The sequence below is a fragment of the Heteronotia binoei genome, chromosome 4 (assembly GCF_032191835.1).
Source record: "Heteronotia binoei isolate CCM8104 ecotype False Entrance Well chromosome 4, APGP_CSIRO_Hbin_v1, whole genome shotgun sequence".
NCBI classification, from domain to species: Eukaryota; Metazoa; Chordata; class Lepidosauria; order Squamata; family Gekkonidae; genus Heteronotia; species Heteronotia binoei.
In genome coordinates this window covers 22,022,156-22,044,099 of record NC_083226.1, presented here as the reverse complement: position 1 = coordinate 22,044,099, position 21,944 = coordinate 22,022,156, and the positions used below count along the sequence as shown (strand labels likewise).

Below are 21,944 nucleotides of genomic sequence, written 5' to 3'. Positions count from 1 at the left end.
CGAAGAGTCTCAGAGCGGCTCACAATCTCCTTTCCCTTCCTCCCCCACAACAGACACCCTGTGAGGTGGGTGGGGCTGGAGAGGGCTCTCACAGCAGCTGCCCTTTCAAGGACAACCTCTGCCAGAGCTATGACTGACCCAAGGCCATTCTAGCAGGAAGAAGCAGCTCATTCCAGTTCCCCTGGATGTCTCCCGCAAACTGTGACCTGGAACTCGGGCTGCATAAACAGAACCTTTCCCATCCTGCAGCCATCTGTGACCCTGGAATTTAGGCCAGAGGGAGTGGTCCATGAACCCTCAAGGATACTGTGGGAGCTGCAGCAACGTAGGGGGGCAGGAAAAAACCAGGGGATTGAGGCTTCTGGGATGTACTGCAAAGTGTGTGTCTTGGGCCAAACATAGAGCTACTCTTGTATGCCTCCCCCCCACCCCCGCTCCACTCACAGCCATATTTGTAGTATACAGCAGGGGTGACCAACGGTAGCTCTCCAGATGTTTTTTGGCCTACAACTCCCATCAGCCCCAGCCAGCATAGCCAATGGCTGGGGCTGATGGGAGTTGTAGGCAAAAAAACCATCTGGAGAGCTACCGTTGGCCACCCCTGCTATACAGCAAGTTAAATATCATTGTCCAGTAATTCAGTACCTCACCAGTACCACGTTTTCCCAAAAGCTGACACTGTAGCATCCTTAAAATAGGGGTACAACATCGCTGTATACTACAGGCATTTGGGGTTATTGGCTTTGCGATTTCAAGCATGTGGCTACAATAGATAAAGGCACTGGGCTGAATCCAGACTTAAGTTTTCTGTTAACTAGCAGAATTTATGGCAGGGGAGCGTAACTTTGCCTTCACCTCCTGTTCAGGCCCACTGACCACCCCCTCCATGGTGTTTCTGGGGACTGCAGGGAAATTAGTTATCATCAGGCCTTGAATTCAGCAGGAGCTCACAGCAGCACAGCTCCTGAACCTGAGAGTTCCCTCCCTATCTTGTCCATTGAATAGGAGGTGTAGCTGCATAACAATCCCTGGATTAGGAGAAGGGGCAGCCAGCAGCCCTCATTAACCCCTAGAGACGCTCACACCACCCTTTCTCCACTTTTTACATGATTCTGGGCAGTGGGTGGCTTGCTGCCGTTTTGACTGGAGGGGAACAGCCAAGAAGAGCCCCAGGTGAGAGAGGCATTGCTTGGGCTGGCTGGATCTCTAGCCAGCCCGAGCAGGCCGTGCTTGCCCAGGGCTCTCCTTTCTTCTGTTGGGTTGCCTCTGGCTAGTGGGGAAGCATCTGCTAATGTTATGCTGAGCTCCACCGCCTATTTTTCTACAAAACAACCCCTGGTTATCATACAGCACTGTGTGTATAATAGCCAGGAGATCCTGTAAGGAAGTGCTTGGCTGCCAAAGCTGTAGCTCTTTTGTGGCACCACTAGGTGGCAAGCTATAATTGTTTTTAGGCTGCGAGTGCTTTGACTTGCCTATTACTCATTTAGCTTCAAGGGGGAAGCGGGCAGGGCTTTTTTTTAGCAGGAACACAGTTCTGGCTGGCTTGGTGTCAGGGTGTGTGGCCTAATATGTAAATGAGTTCCTGCTGGGCTTTCTCTACAAAAATGCCCAGCGCGAAACACTGGCGATATCAGGGTGTGTGGCCTAATATGCAAATGAGTTCCTGCTAGGCATTTTCTACAAAAGAAGCCCTGGAAGTGGTGAATCGAACCCGGTTCTCCAGATTAGAATATGCCGCTCTTACCAGGGGAGGAGGCAGGGAAGTTCCATTTCCCCTGGGACTGGGCTTTCCAGTCACTGAAGCCAAGCTTTTGTTCCAACTTAATCTTTACTGAAGTTTCCCCCCCCCACCCCCAGCAGCAATATCAGTTATTCCTTAAAGCAGCTTATATAACAGATCGGAATTGTTTTTCTACTCAGGACCAGAAGGGCGCTTAGGAATTCGCTTACTCATTTATCAGAGCTGCACTACTGATTTATTAAATTATACAAAGCTTGTGGGAATCATCAAAAAAAAAATGAGGCACAGGAAGAGGTCGTCCGGCAGAAAGGCTCTTAGCAAAATAAAACTGACTCGGCCCTAGTTCAGTCCAATGAATCGATGCCACATTTTAAAGGCCACGTTACTGAATAGATGAAAAAATGTATTGGCGGGCAGGCAAGACCAAGGGCAGAAGGTACACGGGCATGGAAATGACAGGCTCTCTTGCAAAAGTTGACAATCCCCTCCCACCACGCCAACCACAACCAGACTTCCTGTCAACAGGGCTTGAAGCAAGCTGGCAAAGGAAATCAGGAGATTCAAAGGAAACCAAGCTTCTCTCTGGCAGCAGAGAGCATAAAGTAGTGCAGAGAACAGACGTTTCTCCAGCCCCTCTCTGAAACCTCACGAGAGCAGGTTAATCTTTTCCTCTTGCCACTGCTGTCTCACCCCAAGGTGAACACGACACCAATTCTTAGTTCGCTTGCAGGTTTCTGCAACAAATCATTCACATTTTCTGGGTGCAGCAGTGACCGCTGGTGGCTCTCAACTGGCCGCTCTCATGCAGTTAAAAAACAGGGAACAATTGGTCATCCGGTTATACGCTGAAGCTTCCACATTCACACACGTACATCCGCTGGGCCACAGGTCTAGAGCACACGAGGCTGGTACCAGCTGTGCGATTAACTCGCGTGGATCACACTACAGTTGGACGTGGTTGCCATGCTGCCTTCTGCAGGCTCTGTGCTTGCCTCGGGCCGTTCTCTTCCAGTTTGAAGAAGGGGTGTGCTTTGTCCATTGATCCTCCTGTACTGAATCCGTGAAAGCTTGTAGGGTCACAGCTCCCAAGTCTGTTGTCTTGCTGAGTCGTGCCCCACTGCTGTTCCTCGTAGCTAGAGCTTGGCGGATGCTGGCACTGGTCCCAACCATTTCTCTCCTGTGAAACGCATCAGTCAGATGATGAAAAAAAGATGATACTGGATTTAATTCCTGCCCTCCACTCTGAATCTCAAGAGCAGGGGTGTCAAACATGTGGCCCGGGGCCCGAATCAGATCCCCAGAGGACTTATTATCAGGCCCTCGAGCAACTGGCTGTCATTTGCTTCCTTTTGCATCACAGCTTGCTTTACAAGGCTTGCTCAATTGCACAGGAGCTACAGATCTATTTTCTCCATTGACTGAGACTCCTTTGGGGAGGATGGGGGGGAGTGAGAGCTTGCTTTGCCAGGCTCTCTCAATTGCACAGCAGAGCTACCAAGCCAAGCCTCTCTTCCTTTTATTAGCTGAGGCTTCTCCCCCTCCTGGTCCTCTGGGGAAGAAAGGAAAGAGCCAGAGCTTCCTTTGCCCAACTCACTGAATCCCATGGGAGAGATACAAAGAAGCACCTTTAAGACCAAGTGCTAATGATTTAAGCATATTTTAAGTTAAAAAAATCCTTGTCTGTGTCCTTTACAAAGTTTATATCTCTGCTACCTAATCTTAAATAGGTACACACATGGCCCAGCCCTACAAGGTCTCATTTATGTCAGATCTGTCCCTCATAACAAATGAGTTCGACACCCTGCTCAAGAGTCTCAGAGTAGCTTACAATCTCCTTTACCTTCCCAGCCCCCACCAGACACCCTGTGAAGTGGGTGGGGCTGAGAGAGCTCTCCCAGCAGCTGCCCTTCCAAGGACAGCTCTGTGAGAGCTATGGCTGCCCCAAGGCCGTTCCAGCAGCTGCAAGTGGAGAAGCGGGGAATCAAACGAAAGCAACAGCTGGTCTACGCACAACCCTAGTAAGTGGCAAACTGCTTTTAACAGATCAGCCTGTGGTATAATAACTGGGTGCCGTCGAGTCGCACAGGCATCCCAGGATCATGGGGTTTCCATTCAGAGACATTCAGAGGTGGTCTGCCCATTGCCTTCCTCTGCAATGGCAACTCTGGCCTTCCTTGGTGGTCTCCCACCAAAGTACCAACTGGGGCCGACCCTGCTTAGCTTCCAAGCTGGGACAAGATCAAGCTAGTCAAGGCTATTTCCTCTGCACAGAAGAACATACTGTAGAATCATGGCTGCCCCAAGACCAATATTCCCTCCCAGGGCATTTTTTGTAGCAGGAACTCCTTTGCGTATTAGGCCGCACCCCCTGATGTAGCCAATCCTCCAAGAGCTTACAGAGTTCTTCTTACAGAGCCTACTGTAAGCTCCAGGAGGATTGGCTACATCGGGGGGGGGTGCAGCCTAATATGCAAAAGAGTTCCTGCTACAAAAAAAGCCCTGCCCTCCTCTAAGCTGTGGAGTCTTGTGAGCAAGAATTCTAGTTCGTGCACTACTGGAATTAAAGTTACTGCATACATTAGTTTGCTCTGGGGCCATCTTTCTTGAGCTAAGACAAAAATATGTGAGCCGGAGGTGACAAAATTGTGAGCTAACTTACACTAACTCAGCTTAAAGGGAACTATGTGGTCTTCAAGGCGAGAGAGGAGCAAAAGGCCACAGGTTTGCCACCCTCGTGACCTTAGTAGGACTGACACATCCTCCCACGCTCTGCTGGAATGCAGATTTTATGAGATTATGAGAGATTACTCTATTAAGCTTTTAATCAATCTATTGGCCCCTACATTCCTGACGTTTTTGCTTGAGGATCCTAAGACCACTCTTAACAACTGCAAAATTAGTCTCAGCCCTTTTAGCCTTTGCATACAAAAAAATAAGAAATCAGTGTCTTTTGCTGCTTAAGATTCCTGAATCAATTAGCTTTCTAAGATGGGGGAGGGTAGAGGAGGAGAGAGGAGGAAAGGAGGGGAGAGGAGAGATTTGCCATTGCCTGTTCAATAAAAACAGGATCAGTTGCATTCAGTGCACTCACCCAAAATGCTGGCCAGCAGTTCCAGGCGATCTGAACCGAAGAAAAGTTCAGGCTTGCCATCAACGTGGGCCACAACAGAGGGCATCCCGAATGCCTGAAAAAGCAAGACACACTTTGTCTAAGTTTCCAGGATGGGGTATAATGCAAGGCAGGGGGTAATGCTGTATGTCACCAGGAAGGTGAACTAAAAGGCCAGATTGTGGCACATCATTTTGGGGAGTCTTCCCCTCTCCCTGCTCCTCAGTCTGCTGGAAGATTGCTCAGAAATCAGCCGCCCAGGCTAATTGCTATGTTTGTCCCGCAGTTCGCTGGCTTTGTATTCTTCTCTACCTCTTTTAATTTACATATGAACATATGAAGCTGCCTTATACTGAATCAGACCCTCAGTCCATCGAAGTCAGTATTGTCTACTCAGACTGGCAGCGGCTCTCCAAGGTCTCAAGGTGAGGTTTTTCATGTCTACTTGCCTGGACCCATTTTAGTTGGAGATGCGAGGGACTGCACCTAGGACCTTCTGCTTACCAAGCAGATGCTCTACCACTGAGCCACCAAACCTCTCTTCTTGCAAGTTTTCCTGCTACATTGTGCTAGGAATTGCAGAAGCAGAAATGACAGCTTCTTTGTGTTTCCACGCTGGATTGTCTGAAGGCACTCTTAAAGGCAGGAACTCCTTTGCATATTAGGCCACACACCCCTGATGCAGCCAATCCTCTAAGAGCTTACAGGGCTCTTCTTACAGGGCCTACTCTAAGCTCCAGGAGGATTGGCTGCATCAGGGGTGTGTGGCCTAATACGCAAAGGAGTTCCTGCTACAAAAAAGAAAAAGCCCTGCTTAAAAGTGTTTTGAAAGCCTCTTGGTTCTTCTACACAGAATGAGAGAGAATGAGAACCAGGTAAGAAGATAAGTCAAGATATTGGATTTATATCCCGCCCTATACTCTGAATCTCAGAGTGGTCACAATCTCCTTTACCTACCCCCCCCCACACACACACAACAGTCACTCTGTGAGGTAGGTGGGGCTAAGAGAGTTCTGACAGCAGCTGCCCTTTCAAGGACAACACCTGCGATAGCTATGGCTGACCCAAGGCCATTCCAGCAGGTGCAAGTGGAGCAGTGGGGAATCAAACCCGGTTCTCCCAGATAAGAGTCCGTGCACTTAGCCACATATGCCTCTATGCCCTGTTGATAGCTGTCCAGGGGACCTGGTACCAAGGGAAGGTTTGATGGCTGTGTTGCCTCTGAACCAAACCCAGCCCAATGGAAAAAATAGTCTGGAATGGATCACATTGGATTCCCGTCTGAGAAGCTTGCTGGGTGATCTTAGGCTAGTCACCTACCCTAATTTACCTCACAGGGATGTTGCAAAGATAACATGGAGGAGAGGAAGGTGGTGTATGTCATTATGGAGCAAAGTGGGGTTTAAGTACAGCCAATGAAATAATTTGTTGCCTGTGCCATCAAAATAGTGGTTTGTATGGGTCTGAAGGAGCCACCAATCAGAACCTTACGTTTTTGTCACATGCCAGCCAATACTCCAATTAAGCTGTAGAGTCTTGTGAGCAAAAGTTCTACTTTGTGAGCCACTGGCATTAAAGTTGCGAGCTGCTGCAGAAATTAGTTTGCTCTGGGGCCATTTTTTTTCCTGAGCGAAGACAAAAATGTGTGAACCGGAGGCTAAATGACTGTGAGCTAGCTCACACTAACTCAGCTTAGAGAAAACTGAATGCCAGCTAAAACGCGCTTAGAATCATAAGAGTTGGAAGGGGCCATACAGGCCACATAGTCCAATCCCCTGTTCAATGCAGGATCAGCCTACAGTATCCCTGACAAGCATTTGTCCAGCTGCTGCTTAAAGACTGCCAGTGAGGGAGAGCTCACAACCTCCCTCGGTAGCTGATTCCACTGCTGAACAACTCTTACTGTAAAAAAGTTTTTTTTATCCAGTGTATACCTTCCTGCCCTTAATTTAAACCCAATATTGCAAGTTCTCTCCTCCACTGCCAACAGGAACAGCTCCCTACCCTCCTCTAAGTGACAGCCTTTCAAATACTTCAAGAGAGCAATCATGTCTCCCCTCTCCTCAACCTCCTCTTCTCCAGACTGAGCATTCCCAAATCCCTCAGCCTCTCCTCATAAGGCTTGATCTCTAGGCCCCAATCATCCTTGTTGCTCTTCTCTGCACCCGCTCCAATCTGTCCACATCCTTCTTGAAGTGAGGCCTCCAGAACTGCACATGATACTCCAGGTGTGGCCTGACCAATGCAGTGTACAGCAGATCTTGTGATCTGGATGTTATGCCTCTGCTGATACACCCCAAGATGGCATTTGCCTTTTTTGTTGCTGCGTCACACTGGCTGCTCATTTTCAACTTATGGTCCACCTGGACCCCAAGATCTTGCTCACGAACACTGCTATCCAGTGCTACTTCCTTTAAAGAAAGACAGATAGGCCCACTGACTCATGAAGTGGAGTCAGGGCACTGAAAGCAGAGTGGTGCTGAGGGGCAAAACCTCCAGGAACCCTGCCCCTCTGGAGGAGGACAAGTTGTGTGCTCTGTTATCATGCAAAGAAAACAACTAGATGGAAGTTCTGCCGGGTGGCTCATGAGGGCTCTCAGTGGCCCTCACTGAAGGGTCTGGATTCCTTAGCACTCCAGTTCCTTCCAGAGCCCTTCTGAACAAAAGGACGTGTTGCAAAAGGGGCCCAGCTGTTCCCAAACGATTGCCCTGAAGGGGTACTGGCCTCTCACCCCATATTTGATTGCTTCGGCTGTGGTGGTTTTCAGGCGATTCTTCACCTCAGGCGAGGCACTCATTTCCAGAAGCTTCTTAGCTTGCTCCAAGGGGACACCTGCTTTCTCGGCTGCCTGAGAGAGACATACTCACAATCACGTCAAAGGCAGATTCTGTAACGCTTCATGGGATCAAAAGTCAGGGTGACAGATTTGAACTGTGCGAAAACCATTCAAGTTTGCTCCAGTACACCTTGCCACATCTGAAGCTGTTTTGCCCGGCATCTGGGCCACTGATTCCCACTGGCACTGGCTCTCTGGAGTATCAGGGTAAGTCTCTTTTAGCCTTGCTAACTGGCGATGAGTGGGATTGGATGAGACATTTTGCCAAGTAACACTCAGATAGACTTTGACTATGATTACATAGGTGAAGCTTTACTGATACGTTACAAGTGCTGCAGCCTCTAGCCTAGGCCAGTGAGCTTCAGTCAATAGTTCAGGTAATAGAACCCTTTCTACCATGTCATGAGCCCTCACAGAGTTGCCATTTTATTTGCTGCCTCCAAGTCTCTGGTCCTCAACTTGCTCCTCAAAGTGGTACACTCCCTAGCATTCATCTTGTATTTCCTGTTTATTATGACTTCTATTTTACTAGAGGTATAAAGTCACAGTTGTTTAAAATTACTATTTTGATACAAGAACCTGTCTCCCGCTCTTAAGTCTGTTCATGGCTTTGGCCTGGAGACCAGCGAGGTCATAACTCTAGTTCCCCTTTTCCCTGTCACATGACTGATGGCACACCACTTCCTGTCACATACTTTCTGTTAGGTCCTGGAAAATTTAAAGTCCACTGACCTAGACTACACAAGGACTGTGCCATCCTGTTCCCACTCACATATATCTGGTTTTTTGAATGGAAAATTCCCTTAGAACCTCAAGGAATCCACAACTAGGAAGAGGAGGGAAAGAAACAACGCACATGAAACAACACACATTTTTCTCCCATTTTTCCCCTCCGAGGCACTCAGGAAAGCCGAGAAATGGAAGACAGATGCAAAGTATCCAACAGCCACACCATGACCAGGGTCTGCCCCCACCAGGACGCCACTAGACCCCCAAACCAGTGCCAAGACAAGAACAAGAAAGGAGAAAGAACCTACTGCCAAGATACTCTCTGGTTGGGTGATGTCTTCATCCTGGAGAGAGAAAGCGACCAGTTATTAAATACTGCTCTATGAAAATTGCTCTAAAGCCAGAAAATGAACCTTTGCAACTATGCTGAGCAAATTCTGGACAATGCAGAATGTAAACATTTTAATGAAATAAATAAGCGTATTTTATTTTCTATGTTAAGATGTTTCACATAGAGAATAGCAACAGTCTAGCTCCTTTTCTCCATTGGGCAACAGCTATATGTACACGACATGAAAAATTGTGATGTTCACAAAGAAAAGAAGTAGTGTAATGTTTTAATATCTGTTTTAAGGTTTTAATATCTGTTCCATTTGCCATTATCAATAGGCTTATATTACTCTAAGAGGTACATTTGCCTATAAAAGTTTGTTATTTTGACAAACCATTCCTCACAGCTGCTGTGTGACTGCAGAGAACACAAGATGAGTCCAGGGGACCTAGACTGAACTCTTTAAAAACAGTAATGTTTATTTTGGCTGTAAGCAGGGCTTTTTTTTTTGTAGCAGGAACTCCTTTGCATATTAGGCCACACACCCCTGATTGTTGCCAATCCTCCAAGAGCTCACAGGGCTCTTCTTACAGGACCTACTGTACGGTTCAGGAGGAATGGCTACATCAGGGGTGTGTGGCCTAATATGCAAAGGAGTTCCTGCTACAAAAAAAGCTCTGGCTATAAGTCTCTATTAAAGTGGCAGAATATTTTCTCCTGGCCATTTGGCAATGGAGGGCAGATACCTTGACCTGTCAGCTGCTTCTCAAGCTTCATGTAAAAAAAAAACAATCTTGAGACAGCAGTTAACCAAGGAGGTTTAACAAAGCCTTAGTGACCATAAAGCAATTCTACAGGGCCGTATTTGGCTTGAGGGATCCAATGTCATGCAAACCTGGCCAAGGTAATATCAGGCTTCCAGCCCAAGTATCCTGAGAACTGAAGAATGAGGGGCCCAGAAACATTACCTCTGAAGCCCAGATACAAAAAAATACTTACTCGATTCCAAATGCGCATCCAAAGCTCTCTAGAAACAGACTCCACAAACTGCGGCTGCGCTATATCCACAGCGCTAATAAAGCGCATGGCAGACAGACTGCCTGTGTGAGGGAAACGGAGAGAAAGACTTACACACAATCAGAGAGTCTGCATGTGTGAAATAAAAAAAGGATATCCTGATCTAGGACCTCATAGACCAGGATTTGAACCTCCACCCTGCCATGGGGCCAGTCACATTCTCTCTTCACCTAAGTTACCTCACAGGGCTGTTGTGAAGAGAAAGCAGAGGAAGGGAAAGAACCTCAAAGGCCTCCCAGAGCTCCTTGCTGAGGTAAAAAAAGTACCAAATATACTTTCCTCAAACAGCAGGCAGTCCATTTCAAGTAAGGTTTTCTGGGAGGTTGTCTGAGAGGGCTTTTCATCAGAGAGTTTTACTTTCAAAGAGACAGTAAAAAAGGAGAGAGAACAGATCTCAAAAATGTAAATTTTGACAGGTTCAAGGAAAAGAACACTCAGCACTAGCCAGAAAGGCTCCTCTCCTCAAAATTAACCAAAAAAGGAAAACCTCTCAAGCAAGGTTTGCACCAAAATCCACCCAACCCAGGTTCCCCAAATTTTTGAGCCAATATTCCTTAATTGCTTCTACAAAATATCACAAATTTTGGTTTCTAAGAAAGGAAAGCACAGCTATGCAAAGCGTTATGTCCAGAACTTCGCCGTGCACCTTGGATCACTAAATCAACATTACACAATCTACATAGGGCGCACCCCACATTCTATTCCCAGGAAGCCTGACCACTCGCGGGATGTCCTTTGTTATTGGACTTCCTTATTCCTGGAACTTAACCCTGCATTTCTTCCTTCTACCCAATACAGGCAAAAGTCTGCCAGGGTGTTCTCCAAAAAGAATATTTAGCCAACTTTCGCCAGGTATCATAATGCCTAAAACGGTGTTTCCAGCCCTGTGGGCACGTTCAAAATTCGGCCACACCGTGGTGGGCACAGCCACAAAATGGCTGCCACAAGAGGCGGAGCCCACCACAAAATGATTGCCACAGCTTAACTTCAGTATCACAGTAAAGAATCCTTGTGCTGTGGTGGTAGCTGTTGCCAAAGCAATGTAAAAAAAAAAATCTGTACAGCCAATCAAGAAGAAGATGAAGAAGATATTGGATTTATACCCCACCCTTCACTCTGAATCTCAGAGCTGCTCACAATCTCCTTTACCTTCCTACCTCACAAAAGACACCCTGTGAGGCAGGTGGGGCTGAAAGGGCTCTCACAGAAGCTGCCCTTTCAAGGACAACTCCTGCGAGAGCTAAGGCTGACCCAAGGCCATTCCAGCATCTGCAAGTGAATCAAACCCGGTTCTCCCAGATAAGAGTCTACGCACTTAACCACTACACCAAATTGGCTCTCCAATAGTCAGCCAGAAGCCCTGCTGGGCAAAAGGCCTACCTGGATCCACCCACTTCCTAAAAAACACTTGGTGGGCCCCATGAGTACCACAATGGAGACGCATGGCCTAATAACTCATAAATGCAGAGAGAGGTAGACACAAATACATGAAGCTGCCACCTACTGAGTCAGACTCTTGGTCTATCAAGGTCAGTATTGCCTACTCAGGCTGGCAGCCGCTCTCCAGAGTCTCAGGCAGAGTTCCTTCCCGTCACCTACTGCCTAGTCATTTTAGCTGGAGAGGCCATGAAAAAGACCACCACCCTTTCCCAGATTATTAGGTGGCTTTAGTTCCTTACCCTTTCTGATAACAGTCTCAAAGAAATCCTTTGGGGCTTGCAGTGGCACTTGGTAGTATTTTGCCATCCGTGGAATGTCTTTTGTCATGTATCTGGCTCTTTGGGGGACCATGGCCGGGGGCTGGTTGCCTGTTAAAAAGACACTACGTTACAGGAGTAGAAAAATCCCCACTGCGGGGCACCCACCCCTCATTCCTCCAAGGCAGGCGATTGAATCAGCCTGTGTCTTGCCCTCATGGGGTAACCTCAAACACCAGGCAGTAAAGCCATCTTCAAAGAAACCCAAAATTGTGGAAGTCTTTCTGATTGCCGTCACAGAAACACAAAATGGCGGCAGTCTTTCTGATCCCCCTCCCAATCTCATTAGTGCATTATCAGAGCAGTGGTCCATCTAGTCCTGCATCCTGTCTCACACAGTGGCCAACCAGGTCCTCTGGACAGCCAGCAACAGGGCACAGAGACCAAGGCCTTCCCCTGATGATGTTGCCTCTCAACAGGTTTATGACAATTTCTATTCTTGGGCTGCATTGTGAAGGCAGAGTTTGATGGAGGAAACTTAAATTCAAAACAGAAAAGAGATGACTAAGAGGTGGGCCATGACAGAGGTTTCTACAATTATGCAAAAGTTGAAGGGAGCTGATAAAGAGACATTTTTTTTCTCCCTCTCCCAAAATACTAGGCCTCGAGGACATAAAATGAAGCTGAGGGGCAGTGGATTCAGGGCAGACAAAAGGAAGTACTTCCTTACACAGGAAGTGATTAAAATGTGGAATTCTCTGCCAGAGGACGCAGTGATGGCTACAGAAATAAGCCGCTTTAAAAGGGAATTTGATAGATTAATGGAGGAAAGGACTATCAGTGACTACAAAGATGACTGAGGGGAACCTCCACATTCAGAGATGCTGAGCCTCTGAATCCCAGAGCCAGGAGACAAAATCAGGGGAAGGCCTCGGCCTCTATGCCCTGTTGCTAGATGTCCAGAGGAAATGGTTGGCCACTGTGTGAGACAGGATGCTCTTATGTTCTCATGAAGGGCTCAGCAGGACTCTTATGTTCTCATGAAGGCCTCAGCCTCTATGCCCGGTTGCTGGCCACCCAGAGGAAATGGTTGGCCACTGTGTGAAACAGAATGCTGGACTAGATGGACCACTGGTCTGATCCAGCAGGACTCTTATGTTCTCATGAAGGTCTCAGCCTCTATGCCCGGTTGCTGACCACCCAGAGGAAATGGTTGGCCACTGTGTGAGACAGGAGGCTGGACTAGATGGACCACTGGTCTGATCCAGCAGGACTCTTATGTTCTCACGAAGGCCTCAGCCTCTATGCCTGACTGCTGGCCACCCAAAGGAACTGGTTGGCTACTGTGTGAGACAGGATGCTGAACTAGATGGACGACTGATCTGATCCAGCAGGACTCTTATGTTCTCACGAAGGCCTCAGCTTCTATGCCCAATTGCTGGCCATCCAGAGGAAATGGTTGGCCACTGTGTGAGACAGGAGGCTGAACTAGATGGGCCACTGATCTGATCCAGCAGGGCTCTTATGTTCTTTGAAGGCCTCAGCCTCTATGCCCGGCTGCTGGCCACCCAGAGGAAATGGTTGGCCACTGTGTGAGACAGGATGCTGGACTAGATGGGCCACTGATCTGATCCAGCAGGGCTCTTATGTTCTTTGAAGGCCTCAGCCTCTATGCCCGATTGCTGGCCACCCAGAGGAAATGGTTGGCCACTTGTGTGAGACAGGATGCTGGACTAGATGGACCACTGGTCTGATCCAGCAGGACTCTTATGTTCTCACGAAGGCCTCAGCCTCTATGCCCGGTTGCTGGCCACCCAGAGGAAATGGTTGGCCACTGTGTGAGACAGGATGCTGAACTAGATGGACCACTGGTCTGATGCAGCAGGGCTCTTATGTTCTCATGAAGGCCTCAGCCTCTATGCCCGGTTGCTGGCCATCCAGAGGAACTGATTGGCCACTGTGTGAGACAGGAAGCTGGACTAGATGGGCCACTGCTCTGATGCAGCAGCACGCTTCTTATGTCCTTAACAGCACTCTTCCCAGGATAAGACTGCACTGAGAAAATATGACCAATGCTAAATGCTTCTCCAACCCCTGCAGCCCATACCAAACTTCAAAAGTCAGAGGTTTAGAATTGCTCCTCAATAGAATCTTTTGCACATGGCCTCCATGAATAAATCCTACTATTACATTATTCAGCACCTACCGACCTGTCTCATTCATGACCCCACCAAGGAAAGCAGGCCGCAAGCGCAGCTCGATGTTCCAGATGGGCCGGTACCGGCATAGAACCTACAAGGGAGAGAACAATAAATACATTGGTTAGCAGTAGGCCACTGTCTCCAGCACACGGGGGAGGCAGGGGGACACATCCAAAGATGGCAGCCAGAGAACAGGAAGCATATTTCTGCACAGCAGAAGCGTAGCTGTTCTTTTCCCATGCGGTACTTGAGAAAACAATGGGTTTGCTGGGGCAACAGCCAGCATTCCCTCGAAGCTGAATTAGCATGAACTAGCATACAGATTTTTAGCCTCCAGCTCACCCTAGTTCCAGTTCAGTTACCTTTTATTGGCATTAGAGGGATAAAAGATGTACACACATATGCATACAAATAGATAAAACATGCCAACGTGAGTCAAGACAGAAGAACATTCTAAAAGGGTCTAAAATCTGTACAAAAATAAGTCAAAAGTCAATCTGTCTAATACAAATTTAAATTGCAAGACATTACTGCGTATAAGAAAAGCAGCCTGTAAAAACTTTGCCACAGCGTCAGTTGTGTTCCCATCTTTGTTCTTTAGCAGATTCAGCAGTTTATATGAATCCGGAAGCTCTAAGATACTATCAAGAATTAATGATAAAATGCTGTGTTGAATATTAACACAATAACAGCATTCTAATAACACAAGAGGCACAGTTTCAATGGACCCGCTTGCACAAGGGCATAGTCTGTTAGCAAAAAGTACACCGTTAAGTCTCCCATGTAGATAGATCCAAAGTGGGCAGCCGGTGTTGGTCTGAAGTAGTTGAACAAAGCAGGAGTCAAGTTTACCTTTAAGACCAAGCTTACATTCTGAATAAAACTTGGTTGGTCTTAAAGGTGCCACTTGACTCCTACTTTGTTAAATCTCCCAGTTAAAAATCGCTGAAGGGAGGGCATTGAGCCTAGCAAGAGAAAAGATTCTGCGTAATGCTCACAATATCTTGGTTCAGGAAGGATGACCCCAGAGCACACCAATTTATGTGGTAGCTCACAACTTTCATGCCAGTAGCTCGTAACTTTAATACCAGCAGTTCACAAAGTAGAATGTTTGCTCACAAGACTCTGCAGCATAGAGGGAACATTGGCATCAGCCAGCTTCCCAAAATGCAAAATGTGAACTGAGAGGGTAACGGATACACACACACTTGTGTGGCTCTTGAAGCTCCCACCACCCTGTCGGCTGGCTTGGAGAAGGCATTTATCTCTTTAAATCTCTTCTCCAAGCCAAGTCAGCCATCAGTGCAGAGAATGCATTTAAAGTTACTTTCTTTCTACCTCTTCCTCTGTCCCCCCTCTGTTTTTCTTCCTTTGTTTCAGCTCTCAAACATCTGACATTCATGTCTTGCAGCTCTCAAGCATCTGACATTTATTCTATGTGGCTCTTACGTTAAGCAAGTTTGGCCAAACCTGGCCAATACTCATACCCTAGCTTCAGGCCACTAGGACTCTTGCTAAAATGCAACTCCTAGCCATGGATTGGCTTCTTCTATTTGTTGTTTTGCAGTATGTGTTAAAACTTCAGAGAAACATTCCAAAATGTGATTCTTCTCCTGTAGTGTGAAAAAGGGTGGCATTTATTCCACATTTCTCTCCGCAGCGGCAACCAAAAGCAGCCGACAACACCTTCCGCCCCTCGCATTGCAAACTTCTATGGCCGACTCAGGATTCAAACCTGGGTCTTCCACAATCTCACTAGTACCCCACCCTGGCACCCCATTCTACCCCATCATTCTTTGGCATGTGTAAATCCGGACTCACAGGCCAAACTGGAGGGACTTCTAACTCGCTTTTGCCATGGGGACTTTCAGCTGCAAATTCCTTGGGGAGAATAAGAGAAGCCATGTTGGATCAGGCCGATGGCCCATCCAGTCCAACACTCTGTGTCACGCAGTGGCCAAAAAACCCAGGTGTCATCAGGAAGTCCATCAGTGGGGCCAGGACACTAGAAGCCCTTTCACTGTTGCCCTTCCCAAGCACCAAGAATACAGAGCATCACTTGCCCCAGACAGAGAGTTCCAACAGTACGCTGTGGCTAATAGCCACTGATGGACCTCTGTTCCATATGTCTATCCAATCTCCTCTTGAAGCTGTCTATGCTGGCAGCCATCACCACCTCCTGTGGCAGTGAATTCCACACGTTAATCACCCTTTGGGTGAAGAAGTACTTCCTTTTATCCGTTCTAACCCCACTGCTCAGGTGGGACACAGGGTGGGAAAGAAGGGTTTCAGCCTCCCCCTTCCATACACACAGTTTTTCCAACTCAAAATGGTTGGGGAGGGCAGTTACATGTCCCAACAGCCAGCTAGAGATGCAGGCCTCCCTTACAAGTCAGATGCAATGTCTACTTTGTCTCTTGGATAGTTCTAAACAAGGCTGTTTGCTTACAGTTGCACAAAAGGAAAGAGTCAATCCCCCAAGAATCTGCAGGAAGCAGATTTTTGCTTTTTGCTGTTAAGTCACAGCTGACTTATGGAGACTCCCCCATATGTCTTTCAAGACAAGAGACATTTAGAGTCAGTTTGCCATTGCCTGTCTCCATGTAATGGCCTTGTGTTCCTTAGCTATCTTTCATCCAGGGGTGGAATTCCAGCAGGAGCTCCTTTGCCTATTAGGCCACACCTTCCTGATGTAGCCAATCCTCCCAGAGTTTACAAAAAAAAAAAAAGCCTTGTAAGCTCTTGGGAGGATTGGCTACACCAGGGAGGTGTGGCTTAATATGCAAAGGAGCTCCTGTTGGAATTCCAGCCCTGCTCTCATCCAAAGACTAGCCAAGGCCGACCCTGCTTAGCTTCCAAGATCTGAAAAGGCCGGGCTAGTCCGGGTTATCCAGAGCAGGGCAAAAAGACAATTAGGAGCTCCAAATCATTAAACACTGAGCAAAGGCGGGCTTGCTAGATCTCACTTGGGAATGCAGACCTTGTACCTTTGAACTGTTCATGCCCACGCTGCAGCTGCAATCATACAGAGACACACTAAGCTAAGGCATATACACACACACAAGGGGTGGAATTCTAGCAGGATTCCTGTAAGCTTTTGGAGGATTGGCTACATCACAGGGGTGTGGCCTAATATGCACAGGAGCTCCTGCTAGAATTCCACCCCTACACACACACACAGAGGATAGTCAAACCACTGAAGCCTCTGCATTGCTGGTAGCAGCTGTGCTTTTAACTGAAGGTGCTTGTGGCATGCTTTGGAGTCTCAGTACTATGTTTAGGAATGAAACCAAAACTGCCAAATGCATAACCTGTGCTTGCTAGAAACAAGGACTAAGGGACAAGCATTCCACCATCAAAGCACATCTAATGCTGGAGCTGTGATCCTTTTAATCTGCTAAAAAACATTTCCATGACTTTGCATACTAATTCACTGCCCATTTTCTCTATATTAAGGACTGCTTGCCATTCCATCCTGTTGTCTGATGAAGTGTGCTTTTCTGGCACGTGAAAGTTTACATTCTGAATAAAACTTGGTTGGTCTTAAAGGTGCTACTTGACTCCTGCTTTGTTCTTGAACAAAGTCTGAGAAACATTCGCTGATGCAGCAGGCGCACCCTAAAGTTGTGAGCCTCGCTTCTCAGGTTATGCCTCGCCTCAACGAAGAGGTCTACTAGCCCCTTATTCTCCTACAAGGAGCAGCTGCAACGAACAGCCTGCAGCGAGAAGGGCTGCCTGTAAACGGGTGCAGGCATGCAGTGGTGATAAGCCAACCAGGACAAAGCTCAGGCCACAACCACAGGAGAGGGAGGGAGGGAGGGAGAGGCCTCTCTGAGGAGTTTGCAAAGATTTGTAAGGAAGGGCAAAGAGGAGCCGTTGCACTGCCCATCAAGAAATGTCACTACGATAACACATCTATGCCATTATCCTAGGATTGGATTCCAACAGGCAAAGTTCAGGAAGTAGCTAACAGGGCCTTTTTTTTTTAACAGGAACGCACAGGAACTTAGTACCGGCTGGCTTGGTGGCAGAGGGTGTGGCCTAATATGCAAATGAGTTCCTGCTGGGCTTCTCCTATAGAATAATCCTGTGCAGAACAATGGTGACATCAGGGGGTGTGGTCTAATATGTAAATGAGTTCCTGCTGGGCTTTTTCTACAAAACAAGCCCACTAGCTACAATATGGTCAGCATAAAAAGCTGCAAAAGGAACTCCCTACACAGAGAATACATACTGACGTGTTCAAAAGAAGCTCAGTTTATAGAATGTACGGAATGCCCAGGGTGAACGAACTTCTCAGAAAAGGAGGGTGAGGGGGAAGGGGGGAAAACAAACAGACAAACAAAAATATATACAATAAAGACAAAATTGGGGAAGGGGGACTTAAAGGGTTAAGATTTTGTGAATATTTGACTGCACTGGTTGTTGTTTTTAAGGTTAATTTAAAAAAGAGAATGGAAAAAAGAATGTCACTACAGATCTACGCGGGTTATTCCGGACTAGACCTTTAATCCCGGTTCAACTCCGTCCCCAAACTGACATTCTGCACGTCAATCATGGAATCCTAGAAATAAAACTCCATGAGTTTCTGATTCTATGATTCTAGTGTAGAAAATCAATTTGGGGACAGGGCTAAACCAGGATTAAAGGTCTACGCATCCCGCTACTCCGCCGTTATGCGGCGCAGAAACTTCTTAAGAACACCCAAGTCCCGTTTACTTTACGCAGGGCCATTGCTCTGACCTCAAACCCGAGCCAGGAGTAAGGAGACAGCACATCGTAGAACAAGTCCACTAGCGTCTTGCTGCCGCTCAGGCCTCCGCGGACCGCCGCCATCGGCCTTGCCTCCGGGATTCACACAGATCTCCGAGCTTTGACACCGGAGAAACGGATTTGCAAATGGCAGAAGGAAAACAACGTGCACCTCCACCTCCCCTTGCGCCGCCTCCAGCCCCAGTTCAGTCTCCGCCCGGTCGCCGATCACATGAGAAAGCCCCACGGCTGCTCTGTGCTGGCCCCTCGTGGTAAAGCGCCGGCACAGCGCCTCTCAGAGACGCCTGCCGAGAAAGCAAGCGAGCGAGAAGAGGCGACGGCTTTGGAAAGAGCGGAGAGAAAGCCGGTGGGGGAGGGTTTTCTTGTCGGGGTGTGTCAGACCCCCTAAACTTGCACGACTTGTGCAATTGTATCAGATTAGCAGCCGTGTTGGTCTAAAGCGGTGGAAAAAATTGTGAGCCCAGTGAACTTTGTGAACTTTGATTGATTGATTTATTACTTTAAATTTCTATCCCGCCCTCTCCGCAAGCGGACTCAGGGCGGCTGACAACATTCATTTTTACAGATTAAAACCAATAAAAGATAATTACAATTTAAATTTTTTAAAAAAACATTTCATTTCATGGCGCTGTATCACTACAATATAATATAAGCGGTGATCACATAGTACTCTATAATGATGTAGGGTGGCAGCTCTCTCCCGGAAACAGTTCAGTTTTACAGGCCCTGCGGAAAGTAGAGAGATCCCGTAGGGCCCTTATGGCCTCCAGGAGACCAGTCCACAATTCTGGTGCTGCCACCAAGAAGGCCCTAGCTCACGTCAGCTGCAGCCTAGCCTCCTTTGGTCCAGGGATGGACAATAGATTTCTTGTCCCTGAACACAGTGCTCTCTGGGGAACATGTGGAGAAAGGCGGTCCCGCAGATAGACAGGCCCCTGACCATAGAGGGCTTTAAAGCTCAATACCAACACCTTGAAACGGACTCGGAACACAATAGGTAGCCAGTGCAGCTCTCTCAGCACTGGCCGAATGTACTCCCACTGGGGGAGTCCCATTAACAGTCGTGCTGCAGCATTCTGCATTAGCTGCAGTTTCCGAGTCAGCGCCAAGGGTAGCCCCATGTAGAGAGCATTGCAGTGATCTATCCTTGAGGTGACCGTAGAATGATGTGCAGGCATACTTCTTCACAGGGCTTTTTTCCTAGAAATGAGCAGGAATTCACTTCATATTAGGCCACACCCCCTGATGTCACCACTGTTTTTGTACATGGCTTTTTTATGGAAGAAGCCCAGCAAAAACATATTTGCATGTTAGGCCACATCCCCTGACACCAAGCCAGTCAGAACTGTGTTCTTGTGGGTTCCTGCTAAAAAAAAGCCCTGCTTCTTCAGATACAGAGAAATGAAGGTAAAGTTTCATCATGTGTGTGTGTGCACGCACACACTTGCATAGGTAGATGACTAACAATGTTGCCTCTAAGCTGCAGAGTCTGGTAAGCAAAAATTCTACTTCGTGAGCTAAAGGTAAAGGTAGTCCCCTGTGCAAGCACCAGTCATTTTCGACTCTGGGGTGACGTTGTTTTCACGGCAGCCTTTTTATGGGGTGGTTTGCCATTGCCTTCCCAAGTCATTTACGCTTTCCCCCCAGCAAGCTGGGTACTCATTTTACCGACCTCAGAAGGATGGAAGGCCACTTACTTGGCCTACTCCCACATGCTGGCCCTGGCTACTGCGTAGATTAGTGTGCTCTGGAGGGTCATCCTTCACAAAATGTCATGAGCAGAGGGCTCCGACTGCAGTGCTGCAGCTTTACCACTCTGCGCCATGGGGCTCTTACTTTGTGAGCTACTGGTATTAAAATTGTGAGCTACCGTGAAAACGTTGTGAAAGCAATGTCACCCCAGAGTCGAAAATGACTGGTGCTTGCACAGGGAACTACCTTTACATTTAGCTCACATTAAAGTTGTGAGCTACTGCCAGGCCCGGTGTTGGGGGTTCTGCCGCCCCAAGCGGACCCCCGCCCTGGCCTGGGCAAGGTTGGGACGGCTGCGGGTGCATTCAGAGCTGGGCTCTGAGCGCGCTCGCTACCAACTCCCTGACTTCACCGGGGCCTCCTGAGCCTCAGGAAGTCTCGGCGAGGTCAGGAAGGCAGCGGCCACGGTGCATGAGGAAGGAGGGGGGCTTCTTGTGGTGTCCCTAGGCTAGGTGGTGCCCTAGATGGCCACTACTCCCACATGCTGGCCCTGGCTACTACATAAATTAATGTGCTCTGGAGGGTCATCCTTCACAAAATGTGTGAGCTGGAGACTAAAATGTGTGAGCTGGAGGCTAAAAATCTGTGATCTAGCTCATGCTAACTCATTTTAGAGGGAATGCTGACCTCTACATAGGTGAACGGCGAATTATCATACAGCTTAATGAAGAGCCCCGTGGCGCAGAGTGTTAAAACTGCAGTACTGCAGTCCTAAGTTCTGCTCAACACCTGAGTGACTTTTAGCTGGAGGCTAAAAGTCTGTGAGCTAGCTCACACTAACTCAACTTAGAGAGAACACTGGTTGCTTCATGCTGGCTCACGCTTTTCTGACTGCTTTTGTCAGGATTCTCAGGGCTTTTTGTGTAGCAGGAATGCCTTTACATATTAGGCCATGCCCCCAGATGTAGCCAATCCTCCTGGAGTTTGCAGGGCTCTTTGTTCAGGGCCTACTGTAAGCTCTTGGAGGATTGGCTACATCAGGGGTGTGTGGCCTAATATGCAAAGGAGCTCCTGCTACTAAAAAAGCCCTGGAGCTGTTCATGTCAAGATCTGGCTCTTGCCATGTTATCATGTGATGTATTTTTATTCTCATGCTCTTATTTTGACTCTGTCTACAGGTTCACTGTCTTGGTAGCATTAAGTATAAGTAATCTCTCTGCCCTAGCCAGCAGCACGCATTCCTTTCACTAGCAGTGAAGGTCACCTGTTTTCTGGATGGCTGGAGTCTGTGGCTAACTTTTGCTTTCAAAGAAAACTGTCTGAACTGTGGGGGGAAGAGGGGGAGTATCTATCTTTAAATTATTGTAATTGCCTGCCAGAATTTGTGTGCCTAATCGTGCATGTAACTAGCAGTCACCCTAAGGTATAAAGGTATGGTGGAGGTCAGTTTTAAAGGTGAAGTTTTATAAAGGTGGAGGTCAGTTTTAGCAAGACCAGTCCTTGTATGAACATGCTAATCATTAAATAAACCCTAATTTGATTTACATCAAAGATGTGTAATTAATGAATGCTGCAAAGAACTTGACATTTCAGGGACAGGTGCAACCCATCAATGGCTGAGCAGCTTACAAGGCTGCGAGTTCTGATCCTGTAGTGACTCAGACTCATGGGCAGAGGTTGACCAGTGCTGGACTGCCAACTGCACACTACTGCATTACTCTTGTGCCTCCCTCTGGGCCTGCCTTCGCCTACAT

At 47.7% G+C, this 21,944-nt stretch overlaps 1 protein-coding gene across 1 annotated transcript; it reads right to left on the bottom strand.

The window, feature by feature from the left end:
• Nucleotides 1-1,956: 1,956 nt before the first annotated feature.
• Nucleotides 1,957-18,723, bottom strand: GSTK1 (glutathione S-transferase kappa 1). Its single transcript, XM_060236920.1, has 8 exons — nucleotides 18,469-18,723; nucleotides 13,735-13,816; nucleotides 11,507-11,635; nucleotides 9,750-9,850; nucleotides 8,728-8,763; nucleotides 7,586-7,702; nucleotides 4,836-4,929; nucleotides 1,957-2,921 (listed from the first exon to the last, which is right to left on the bottom strand). The coding sequence occupies exons 1-8, from the start codon at nucleotides 18,559-18,561 to the stop codon at nucleotides 2,878-2,880; spliced, it is 696 nt and encodes a 231-aa protein (XP_060092903.1). The 5' UTR covers nucleotides 18,562-18,723; the 3' UTR covers nucleotides 1,957-2,877.
• Nucleotides 18,724-21,944: the final 3,221 nt, after the last annotated feature.